The sequence below is a fragment of the Onychomys torridus genome, chromosome 7 (genome assembly GCF_903995425.1).
Source record: "Onychomys torridus chromosome 7, mOncTor1.1, whole genome shotgun sequence".
Taxonomy (NCBI): domain Eukaryota; kingdom Metazoa; phylum Chordata; class Mammalia; order Rodentia; family Cricetidae; genus Onychomys; species Onychomys torridus.
The window spans coordinates 48,658,218-48,671,689 of record NC_050449.1 but is presented as its reverse complement, the minus strand read 5'-3'; the positions used below and the strand labels follow the sequence as shown (position 1 = coordinate 48,671,689).

At 40.0% G+C, this 13,472-nt stretch overlaps 1 protein-coding gene across 1 annotated transcript in view; it reads left to right on the top strand.

The window, feature by feature from the left end:
* Positions 1 to 9,711: 9,711 nt before the first annotated feature.
* Positions 9,712 to 13,472, top strand: part of Nrg4 (neuregulin 4) — a 71,165-nt gene continuing 67,404 nt past the window's right edge. Inside the window, exons 1-2 of the mRNA XM_036191883.1 lie at positions 9,712 to 9,721; positions 11,416 to 11,509. Coding sequence (XP_036047776.1) covers positions 9,712 to 9,721; positions 11,416 to 11,509 — 104 coding nt within the window. The remainder of the gene's footprint in view (positions 9,722 to 11,415; positions 11,510 to 13,472) is intronic.

The following is a 13,472-nucleotide window of genomic DNA, read 5'->3' as shown; positions in this document are numbered from 1 at the left end:
TATAACAAAACAAAGGTGCCTTGGATATAGCTACATGCTAGATAATGACATTCCGGTCAATACTGCACCACATGCACAGGGATGGATGTGCTGTGTACCAAATGTATAGTAGGCCGTATCTTCTAGGCTCTCACAAGGATGAAGCCAATGACAGATGCACTTCTCAGAAGGGACGCCTGTTAGTAAGCAACATGTGGCACTGTCCCCACAGCCCTGGAGACTTGAAAATCCAGTGTCAAGGTGCAAGTGGGAGAGTCTGGTGGGGACTGCTCTGCATCTGTGGTAGTCTTCTTTCCAAGTCCTCCAAAGAAGAGGAATGTGGTGGCCTGGCTTGAAGGAACAGAGGGTGATAAAGTCAGATACTGTATGAAGCCTCTTTCAAACAAACAAAAACAAATGCCAAGTTTTTAGAAGTAAGTGTCTGTGTGTGATATGTGCACACACAGGTATCTATGGAGACCAGGAGAGGGCATTGGGACCATTGGAACTGGAGTTATAGATAGCTGTGCATTTCCCTACTGTGGGTGCTAGGAGATGAACTCTGGTCCCCTGTCAGAAGAGCCATCTCTCCAGCCCCAATTCTCTTTTGTGATCTTAGTCCCATTAATGAGGGAGGATCCCCTTTTCACTCAGTCACCTTCTTAACATGGTATCATTGGAAATTAAGGTTCAACATGTTTTGTTTTTTGAGACAGGGTTTCTCTGTGTAGTTTTAGTGGCTGTCCTGGATCTCGCTCTATAGACCAGGCTGGCCTCAAACTCACAGAAATCTGCCTGATTCTGCCTCCTTGGTGCTGGAATTAAAGATGTGCACCACTGCCACCCAGCTCCACATGAATTTTTTTTGTTTTTGTTTTTGTTTTTGTTTTGTTTTTTGAGACAGGGTTTCTCTGTAGCTTTGGAGCCTGTCCTGGACTAGCTCTGTAGACCAGGCTGGCCTCGAACTCACAGAGATCCACCTGCCTCTGCCTCCCGAGAGCTGGGATTATAGGAGTGTACCACCACCGCCTGGCTCCACATGAATTTTTTTTTTTTTTTTCTGGAGCTGAGGACCTAACTCAGGGCCTTACGCTTGCTGGGCAAGCACTCTACCACTGAGCTAAATCCCCAACCCCTCCACATGAATTTTTAAAGGGATGTAAGCATTCAAACTACAGCAGCTTGTATGGTGTATTTCTGTGTGATTTTTAAGTGTTTATAATCCTTAAAAGATCTTGAAACTGTCGGGTATTTCTGCTTGGACCTATGTACCAGGCTGCTCCCTTCACACACTATATCCCCACAGTCATAGCACTTGGGAGGCTAAAGAGGAGGATTGCCTCAAGTCTAAGGCCAGCTTAGTCTATATAGTTCCAGGCCAACTCCACCTAGGTGAGACCTTGTCTCAAGAAACAAACTCAATCCCAGACCCCACCCACATATGCATATATACACATTACGTGTATGTACATGTATGAGGCTCATGATCAAGCACCACGTAAAGGCAATCTGGCCTGGGGTATGGAATGGGTTTGCATCTCCTGTAAGAGAAGGTTCCTCGATTTGTGTGAGTTGATAGCTGGGCTGTCAGTGGGCTTCTGGCCAGCTTTCTCCAAAAACAAACCTGCCAGTCAAATGTTCTTCCCAGGTACAGGGAGTACAGAATGCTATTCCAATCAGGGCGTGAGGTCTGCTGGGAAGCAGATGTACTTTCGCAATATTGGTGGAATCTGCACCCCTTATCTGGAAGAGCCAACCAAGAACAAACAGGTCAAACATATGAGCAGTCAAGGCTTCTCAAAGAGTTGAGGGAAAAGCAACTTTGATTAGAGAAGATTCATATAGCTAATACCAGTCCTGGAAGTTATGAAGGGAACCAAATAGAACCTAGAAATGTTTTCTTTTCAAAAAGATTTTATTTTTGATTACGTGTATGTGTGGGTGTGTGCATGGAGCTAGAGTTACAGGTGGTTATGAGTGCCCAGTATGGATGCTGGGACTCAGACTCTGGTCCTCTGGAAGAGTGGCTATCTCCAGTCCTAAAGATGTTTTTAACTGGTATATTGTGAGGAATAAGAGAAGTTATTGCACCCCTTAATTACAGCCACAGGAATGGTGTGCCAATGAAGAGTTCTTTACTAACATATCACTAAATCAAAGGCAAGGATGAAACAAGGTACAGCTGAAAAACCCTCAGAAGTTTGTCAAAAAATGAGTCATGGGACAAAATATAGATGTAAAGGAGATAAACCTAGAATTCCCCAAATCTAAGCCACAGAGTACTATGGTGGAGGGGAATAAGTTAGCAAAACCCATAATGGATGGATTTTTGAAACTAAAAGAACACAAGCCCTCAGTTAGGAAGGACTCAAAGGCTACTTAGCACTATTTCCCCAAGTTTAGGTAACATTCTCATGAAATTTTGGAACCTTCAGCAGAAATAAAAGATCTCATCCACTCAATGGAGAGGAGAAAACTGGTAATGTACGAGGTTCTAATGACAGAACAGGCACTAGGCTCTGGTCTACACCGCTGGACACTGAAAGATAACAGGACAGTGTCCCAATTGGGGTTTTTCCGTGGACATTAATATGACCAGCTAAATGCTGCCATGTGTAAAGAGAAAAGAAAGATGTCATTCGTCATGCAGGAACTCAACATGTGTACTGCATCCTGTTACAGGAAGTCAGGTGATGGGCTCCAGCCAAGGGGGAGAGTGAACAAAATGGGAGACAGGGCCTTTAGGAAACAGGAATCAATCCAGGGAAGAGAAGCTTTGAAATGACAGCTTGATTGTTCAATAGGAATTCTAGAGTACAGCCAGTCAGATACCGGGGTAGGGGAGAGCCCAGGAAGAGATGGTGTCTAAGGAAATGAAAGGGAAATGCCTACAATGAATAGAATGAATAAGAGGCTAATATTTGTGATGTTGAAATTAATCATATTGCTCTTTAGCTTCCTACCTATAAAAATTTCAATAAAATGCAAATAAAATGTAGAATGATTTTAAACTATCTTAAAGAGGGCAAGAAAAGAGACCCGACTGCATGAGAAAAAGATGTATTATTCTGGCATACTTCATGAATCTGTCCATGAATATTAATTAGATAGCCCTAATAATACAAATACTTTTTTATTGTTTCCCAACTTTTAGAGTAAATCAGAGGCAAAATATAAAATAGTTCATTAGGGCTATAGATCAGAATGTAAGTGTTAAAATCATCATGATATAAGAGTTAAGACACAGCTAATGAAGAGGGGGAAATGAGACAGGCCAGACTGTACCATTAGTTACAACCCACAGTAAAAAGTTAGTTTGTGGGGTTGGAGAGATGGCTCAGAAGTTAAGAGCGGACCCAGGTTCAATTCCCAGTACCCACATGGTAATTCACTATCATCTGATGATGATCACAATCACCAACCTGATTCCAGGGTGATCTGGTGCCCTCTTCTGGCTGCTACAGGCATCAGACACACATGTGGTACATACACATGCCTGCAAGTAAAACATTCATTATGTATAAAATAAATATTTCAAAAGTCAGTTTGTACACTGTCCCCAGCTTATGAAGATGTAGAGATGCAGTTGACCACCCTTACCAGTAGACTTCATGGTTGCTGGGCTCTACAACCAGTGGGCTCAGTCACCTGTGAATCCATGATACACAGGAAAAGTTACATCTGTGTTGAACATATAGAGACTTATTCCTTGAGCAAGATCCTGTTCTCACTATCTACATAGCATTGACATTGTGTTGGGTTAGATATCATAAGTCATCTGGAAAGATTAAAATATACAAAAGAAAAGATGCACACAAGAAATATGCCCACTCAAGTGCCCATGAATTGTGGTCTTTGTAAAAAGTCCTGGACCCAATCCCTGGCAAATACCAAGGGACCACCTATCTCATTTGAAACTGCAAATGTAGCCAAAGGAGAAATAAAGAATGCAACTTATTAAATGTTGAAATGAAAGGTTAAATAAGTAGGGGGTAGTGTTAACTACATCCATGACAGGGACAAAAATCTTGTCTAGAGTGATAGATATAGAAATACGGAATACAGGCTGGAGAGATGGCTCAGAGGTTAAGAGCACTGGCTGCTCTTCCAGAAGTCCTGAGTTCAATTCCCAGAAACCACATGGTGGCTTACAACTATCCGTAATGAGATCTGGTGCCCTCTTCTGGCCTGCAGACATACATGCAGATAGAATGCTGTATACAAAATAAAGTAATAAGTCTTTAAAAAAAAAAAAAAAGAAGTGAGGGATACATGCATACTGAATTATGGAGGTAAACATCGGAAATCTGCTCAGAAGAACTTGCCTCTGGGGAGAGGGGCTATGGCTTTTCTCTTGCTCTTCTGTTTCCTCCGCCCTCCTCCAGCCACCACTACTTCAGTGTGGTGTCTTACAGGAAATAGTCCCTGACTCTGTGTCACATGACATGTGCATAATAAATGGCTTCAAGTCCAGAGAAAGAGGCCCTCTTCTCTGATCTTACTGGTTCCCTGAGTGAGAGATCTGCATTTTCTGTTTCTGCATGTCCTCGTGGCACTTGAAGACGTGCTAATGGCTAGGGAGCAGGAGAGACGGCGTTAAGAACACGTGCTACTCTTCCAGAGGACCCACGTTTGGTTCCCAGCACCTGTGGTGGGAAGCTCACAACTGCTTACAACTCTAACTTCAGGGAATCTGACACCTTCTTCTAGACCAGTGGTTCTCAACCTTTGAGATTTGCATGTCAGATATTTACAATTCATTACAGTAGCAAAATTACAGTTATGAAGTAGCAATGGAATAATTTTATGGTTAGGGGTCACCACAGCATAAGGAGCTATATTAAAGGGTTACAGCATTAGGAAGGTTGAGAACCACTGCTCTAGACTCTCCAGCTACTTTTTCACACATGGCATAATCTCTCACAGATGTGCATATATACACGTACATAGAAATCTTTGAAAAACTTAATATGTCTGTCTTAGGGTTTTTATTGTTGTTGTTTTGGTTTTTTGTTTGTTTTTTGCTGTGAGGAGCCACCATGACCATGGCAACTCTTATAAAGGAACATATTTCATTGGAGCTGGCTTACAGTTTCAGAGGTTTAGTCTGTTATCATCATGTAGCATGGTATCATGCAGGCAGACACGGTTCTGGAGAGATAACTGAGAGTTCTACATCTGGATTCATAGGCAGCAGGAAGAGACCATGAGCCACTAAGGCTGGCTTGAGCTTTTGAAACCTCAAAGCCCCCTGTCTCTCCTCCCTATAACACACTTCCTCCAACTAGGCCATATCTCCAATAATGCTACTCCCCAATGAGTCTATGGGGACCATTTTTTTTCAAACCACTACAGTGTCTCAAATAGAAATCATTATCTTACTCATGGAATATATTTCTATATTTTGTTTGCAACAGTGAAATTACACATACCATTCTGTGACATTTTTACATTTACAGAGTTGTATAGCCATTTTCATAATCCAGTTTTGTAACAGTTTTGTCTCTCTAAAAAGATTTCTCATGTTGACCTGTAACTTACAGTTTCAGCTTGAGGCCCAGGCAGCCATTACTCTACCCTCATCTCTACAGGTTTGCCATTTCTGTAAATTTCATATAAGTAAAATCATAGTTGTTCTCTTTTGTAACTTACTTAGCATGTTTTGAAGTTCATCCATGTCTTAACATATGTGACTAATTCCTCATTGATATCAAACAGTATCCATTATATGGTCACACCCACGATTTGCTTATCTTTTTTGCCCGTTGATGGACATGTGGATTGTTTCTAGTTTGAGGACAGCAAGAATGAAGCCATTTTAAATACTTATGTAAAGCCCTTTGTGTAGACCTGTTCTTTCATTTCTTTCAAATACATTTATGTGCTAAATTTATGCTTAACTCCCCCCCAACCCCCCCGCCCCGTGGCCCTGGGAATTGACTCTCTGGCCTTGCAGTTGCTAGGGAAGCACTCTGTCCCTGAGATGCAGTCCCAGCCTGTATGCTTAACTTTTTTAGGACCTCTTTTCCAAAGCAGATGTACTGTGTTGTAGCTCGCCAGCAATGAGTGTGGGTCCTGGTTTCTCTGTTTCCTTGTCAGAACTTGATGTTGGCACTATTGTGATTTGCTATTCAAGTGGGTCTGAAGTGGCATCTCCTCCGTATTCATCTACCTAACATTATACTTTCAGTGCAGCAACATTTGAAGAGCACCCTTGATTCTTTCTTTCTTTACTCTGCTCCCTTGTTTTGTGGTATGCCTCTTCAGTATATCTTTAGTTACTGTTCTTTGTCCTCATTTCTATTGACTTTACTTCACTATTCTTGACTACTAAAATAATAATAATAATAATAATAATAATAATAATAATAATAAAGTTTTTTCTGATGCTAACTATTTTCTAGACTATTATGAAAATGAACTTCCTAACATGCCGATATGACCATGCCTCTCCTTTGCCACACCTCTTCAGGGACTTCCCGCTGCCCTTTGGGTAATATTTACGTCTGGACTCTGCTTTCCTCATACTTGGAACCTTTTTCGCCACCACCTCACACTCCTACACCCTGCACACCCTGCACATATATGCCCTGAACACATCCTGGCCTGTGACCTACCAACAATTAGTTAGCCACCTTGAATCTTCTTTCTTTGTGCTTTTGAACATTGTGTGAAATGTTCATCCAGCTCTGCTTACAAAAGCTTCTTTATTCCAAAGGTTATATGTAAATAATGCTACTTCTTGGAGTCTCTCACTTTTCCTTATTAGTTAACCAGTATTATTGTGTTTAGTGTGTGTGTGGGGGTGTGTGTGGTTGTGCGAGCGTGCGTGTGCGCATTGATTTTGGTTCACACCCTTGGCCCATAGTTAGTTGGCTCCATTGCTTTTTGTGGGAGACAGAACATTGCCTCAAAGAACATGGTGTCCAGGAAACAGGATGGTCCAGGGTCCCTGTGTCCCAGCTAAGGGCCCATCTCAAATGGCCTAACTTCCTCCACTAGGTCCCACCTCCTAAAGGCTCCACCCCCACCCCCAACAGTGCCATCAGATAGGAACCAAACACATAAGCTTTGGGTAGGGGGGCATTTAAGATCCAAACCACAACAACAAACCAGCCACGGATACTGTTTTTAGTTACTTGTTTTATGCTTGCCATTCTGTGACCAAAAGGAGGTAGGCATTTGTTAAAGAGAGTCATCACTTAGCACACTTGTTCACAGGGAAATGGAGAAATTGTTCTTAAATACGGGGACTTCCATTCAGTGAAATACTAGCTTGAAAATCTTATTTTCTAATGTAGAATCACATGCATCCAGGTAGCTCACATCTGCAAACCCAACATTTGGGAGGCTAAGGCAAGAGAACTACAAATTTTAGGCAAGCCTGAGCTATACAACAAGACTCTGTCTTAAATAATCAGGAATCACAAGGCTCTCCTTGTTATTACTTTCTAGTGTATAAAATATACTCGGTACAAATTGTCATGATACACCTCTTAATAAATGCATCTTGAAAGGCTTAAGGTCATGTGATTTCCCACACGTACTTTAGTGATCATTCATATGTTGATTTTTATATTGACATATGAAATCTATTGACGGCATCATAGTTTCTTAATTCAAATAAAATAATAAAGGATACTTTTCATCATTTCATTTTCAGTATCAAATACTATATGCTAAAATGATTTCATATAGACATATGTGTGTACATATATGTATAGTGACTATAGCTTTGAATGTGGAAGGTAACATATAGTGATGGAAATAAGTCTGTAGTGAAGAGCTTAATATATATATATACATATATATGTGTATATATATATGTATGTAAAAGAACAAATGTGTTTGTTTCTGTGCTTTATACCCATGAAGCAATGATGTCTGAATTATGATTCTAGAAAAATGTAACCATCCAAATGCTTAGTATACTCTAAATAATTATATGAAGGAAACACCCATTCTTCATTTAAACAGATTTATAGATTAATACTTTAAAGCATGATTTTTGGAACATAACTTTTCTTAGTGTATGTGAGACTCAGGGATCTATGCAGAAGGAGGCAGGGAGATTGTAAAAACCAGAGGTGATGGATGATTCCAAGGAGACAGCATTTCCCAGACCCAGCAGGACTGAGGCACACCCGAGTTCAAGGAGATTGTGGCAGCATGCACAAATGGCTTTGTCACAGTTCCCAGGTGGCTTATATTATCAGATCCATTAGTTGCATCATTCCAGGCTGGCACCCTAGGTGTGAGCTCTGTTACTACTGTTTCCTTCAGTTCATAAGTTCAAGTCATTATGTATAAATTTTACATGGTTTATACGGAAATTATTTTTAAGCCCTGTGGTGCACCTGACTATTAGTTTCACATCAAAATGCCATTTCTCCACAAGCTTACATACCACTTGTGAGTCAGTAAGACATGCAGAGATTAGTAAAGACTCTAAAGACTGTGGCTTATTTCATCACTTGGAAACTTGGACCGTGTCTTAGGGCTGCCACCTAGTGCAGCTCCTTCCTCCGACTGAAATCCTGCCCATTCGCAGTTTGGAAACATGTGGGAGTGGTTCCCTCGGCTGCTTGCTCCTGACCTCTGTGCACACCTTGCTCGGCCTTGACCTCGCCCACACTGAAGGGACATAAATCAGATTTTTGACATGTTGTAAACTGCAAGTCACCGCTGCCGAAGTCCTCAGTATTCAAAAACTTGTGAAACACTGCATGTCTAGCAAAATCTACTTTTTGTATGGGAATATAAATTTTGGTTGAGGTAAGCCCTGTTTATGTGGAAGGGGAAAAAAATTAGAATGAGCTAGTGATATGCTTTTACTGTGTTTATGTGTTGGTTCTTGATTATTTCTCTCTCCTCCCTCTCTCCCTCCTCCCCTCCCTCTCCCTCCCTCTCCCCTTCTCTATGCCCTCTCTCTGATTGTCTGTAAAAGATTGGTACTAAAAGAAGACTTTAATATTGCACCTGTTCTTACATGAAGTAGTAGATTATACTTTCCACTTCAGTCTTGGTACCGTGTCAGGAGCTTGCAATCACCATGTAAGTATGGATGCTTCATCTCCTCAGCTCTGGTTTAATGCCTTTGTTTCTGTTATGGTAGCAAACTTCACACACAAACACGTCTCCTTATTTACCTTGACTGGCCAAATGTCAGACCCTGTTTTAAAGACAGGCATTTGTCAGCTGATTCACAGGCAGAATGTGTGACCTCTGCTGAGCGTGGACATGCTCTTAAAAAAGTTTTCCAGTTGTAACAGAAGTGCAAGAATTGTAAATGCTCTGAGATTTTTCTACAGGCTGACCGTTTTTCAGCAAGTTGAAAACTGGGAGGCTAAGGGTTCTCCCGAGAAGCTGGCTTTCTGAGAGGCGTCATGGAAAAAGCACAAATGTCTCTTGAGATGACTCAGTTGAACGTGCTGCTGCACATCTTCATGCACATTTGACGACACTGAAGCCTTTTATCCAAAGCTAACCTTTTGAACACTGATCTTTGTTTCCTCTGTTCACGTTTCAGCGTTAGATGTTTATTAAGATGCTCAAATCCTGTCGTACACATTTTCTTTTCAACATTTTGGAGTTTTGCTGATTGAACATTTGACACTTTATAATGCCCTCAAAACAGGATAATTTCCCCTAAAATATAAATTTTAAATTATTTTAGGTGCTGTCTTTCAACATTAATCCTTTTATCAAGAATGAAACTATTTGAAAATTAAGATGCCAACAGGTAATTTCTTGTAAGTTCATACTTTTTGTCTATATGTGAGTTTTATTTAGCAATAAAATGGCAAATGTATATTAATATAAAGCTATATTGTCCCCTATGCAAAGCCTTCAAAAAACATTAGATTTAAAACTATATAACATAAAGCTATTTTACTTTTATGTTGTATTGTTTGCTTTTGTTGTTGTTGTTGTTGTTTTTATAAAGTGAAAGATTCTATCTTTCTATCTGGTATCAACTTCTCAAATACTAGCTGAATGAAATCAGAATGAAAATAGACTCAGAGGTCAGGTGAGTTTCCTTTAGTGATAAAACACCAGGTATTACTGAGAGGTATCTTGTAAAGCAGTTAAAAAAATCAAAGACATTGATTCCAATTGTGACAGTCACAGTCCATCCTTAATTTTAAAATGTGTTGCTTTTCTTGATTCTAATGGAATAATAATTGGCTTTTTATTTGTTAGCCAAGTCACTCCTAAAATATTATATAATGTTAGAAGTTAGATTATTAAGAAACATGGCATTATATAAGGAATAAAAGGGAGTCTAAAAATACTAGTTTGGGCCAGTATACTTTCTTTTTAAACATTTAAAGTCTTTGTAGATCTGGTTTTCCCTTATTTGCATTTTTATACTTTTAAAAATGTGCTTTCATAGTTGCTATGTGAAGCTGAATCTGTTTTTTTTTTTCTTGTTTCTAAAGTAAAAGGAAAATTTAAGCTTTTCAAATTCAGACTGTAGATTTTGAGCTCCTTATAATTATGTCTTATCAGGTATCAGTATTTCAGAGGTCAATATACTAGCATATTTTTTAATTCCAAATTGAATGCCAAATGGAAGTAATGCCATTTTCTTCTTCACATTAGACAATTCGGGCCATGTTTTGTTCAGAAACAGTAAGGAACTAGCAACATGCAATCTTAAAGCAGTATGAGGGTCTCTCTAAGGAGAAGTCATCAATTTTCCCATCGTAAACAGTAGTTGGTGACTGATTACAGAAAGGTCAAAGGTGAAAGAGAAAGTGAAGCTGGAGAAAAGGAGGGAAAGAGGAAAGCAAGAGAGAAAATGTGGTCTTTTCCTTGATGTTCTAGACATGGAGGCTGTTGCTAAGCAGCAGGTTATGTTTCCAGTCTTCAAGACCCTAGTCTTCACAGCTTCAAGCTATAACTGAAAACCCCTTGCAAATCAAACCTTGTTCGATTATATTTCCTTTGGGTTTTAATATTGATATGTAAAGGTTGTTTAGAAATCAGAATCTATTTCCATTATCTAAATATTTTCCCACTACAGTTTCAGAACTTTTAAAATATATTTGAGACATAAAAAGTTGTAGAAAGACTCTCAATACAGCTTTGTTCAGGAAGTGTCTACGTCACACAGACTCTGGACTGCACGAAGGACAGGCCCACTCTGTAGCAAGCCCCTCGTCACTGTGTTGTAATCTAACTGAAGATCTCTTATTTCTGTTATAGAGTTTCTGAATGTATTATGGCCAACAGCCATTCCCTTAGGACAGAATGATTTTTCTTTCCAAGGGATTGACTCCTTGCCTATGAAATAGGAGTAAGATTGTTTCACTTTGAGAACAATTTCATTCTCTTATAAATGCTGATTCGTACTTAGATGAGACATTCCAGTACCTGGCGGCATCAGAAGAGGTTAACCAGCTTTCTATTTCATATGCATGTGTGTTGTAGATCACGAGGAGCCCTGTGGCCCCAGTCTCAGGTCATTTTGCCTGAATGGGGGGATTTGTTATGTGATACCTACTATTCCCAGCCCATTCTGTAGGTGAGTGAAATGGACTGGGGGAGAGGGGATTGCAGTCCTCATCGCTTGATGGCTTGAGAAGAGATTTTAAAAGGTATAAAGTATAAGATGAAGGGGAGTGGGAAAGCTCTGTTCTCTTTGTGTAGGACATTTAGAGTCTGAAAGAAAACAAAACCAAGTCTCAGTGTGGTGTTCATTTTCAAAACTGGCGTGGTCGTTATCGGCCTAGACAGATTATAATGAACTCACTGGAGAGAGCCTTCATAATTGTAGCAGTTTAGGGAAAGTGGTCTGTTCAACATTGCTAGCAAAACATCATGAGAAATCACTAGTATGGAAAGCCCAAACAATATGTTTTACTTTAATTTTAGAATATGTAAATACAAGATAATTAACTGGTCTTTAACTACTGTTTTAAGAGATTTAAAAGATTGTAGTTCATCCTCCAAATTCTAATTGTTCAGTTCTGAGTTTAAATTTTTCCACTGTGACTTTTTTCCTTTGTTAAAATCCCTTAATGTGCACCTTAATGACACTGTGGTCAGAACATCTGAACTGTTGAGCTGTCTGCACTGAACAGTTAAGAAAAGCACTAAAGCCAGGCGGTGGTGGCCACACCTTTAATCCCAGCACTAGGAGGTTGAGGCAGGCAGATCTCTAGGAGTTCCAGACCAGCCTGGGCTACTATAGTGAGAGCCTGTCTCAAAACAACAAAAGACAGTATTAACAACACCAGGATTTGGAGATTTGTTAAAATGGGAAGGAGGCTTGGTTGCCTGCAGCTTTTTATTTACTTAAATAAATATGTTTTTAGTACATTTCCAAAAAGTTACCCTCAATGAACGAGAACAGGCAGTTTTTCTGGTAAAATACTAAATTTAAGAATGTAGCTGGTTTCTTCCTGATTTACAATTTTGAACAGCAATTAATAAGTAGTTGATGGCACACTCTGCGTTTGAGACAGGCAGAGAATGAAGGCTTTGAAGGCTGGCCAGCATGTTGTATAGCTTTAAGAGGTTAGTGGGGTTGGTCCTGTCTGGCAGGGGATGAACCATGTAACCAAAGTTGTTCAACACCCTGGAGGAAGAGAGATCAGGCAAGATGAGATGGGAGGGCTAGGAAGACAAGAGTCAAGGAATAGGGTGTCTGAAGGTTCAGGGGAGTTGAATGACAGACATATCTTAAATCATGTATTATTTTGTAAGAAAATAATTGTTTTCCAAGGACCTTAGGACTACATTTCTAACGTAGTTCTCATTTACAGATTGCAATAACAATATCTGAGGGTGAAACATTCATTTTCCAACCCTTTGATACTATTTCCTGTATCCCAATCATCTTGCCATCACGACTCACAGACTGACTTCTGACTAGTATTTCTGGTTCAGCCAGTTGTCAATTCAGATTTCTTCGCCTCCTTAATCTCCTTAATCTTGCCTCCTTAATCTCTCCAGTCCTGTGTCTTTTTACTATTGGTCTGCGAGCTCAGACCTTCCTGACCCCAGGCTTGTTCAACATTAACAGTCCACAAACTTAACTCCTGGAACCCTGTTCACATCACTGTCCTGGATCAATCAAGAAAACTTGAACCACAGAACCTGTGCCCGCACATCAGCTACCTGTGAAGTCAAACCTTACTGTTTTGTTTAGCTTTCAGAACCTTTTACAATTTGGTACCAAACCTCCTTTTGTGACCGCTTCCTGTGTGGTCAGTCCTTGGTCTAGAAGCACTGTTTGTGTTAGATACACCTCGATTGTGTTGCTTACCTTGAATTTTCAACGATTCTGCCTCTCATTGCTATGTAGCCACATTCAAAACCTACTCAGATTTCAAGGCTACTTTCTCCCTAATCCTTCAGCCTGTCACAAATCAGAGCTGACGACTTCTCCCTGTAGACTTCTACAAAAATATGTGCAAGTTATTACTCTATATCTTGGGTTGTCTATATATCCAGCACTCTTATTGGAATATAAATAGCTCCAT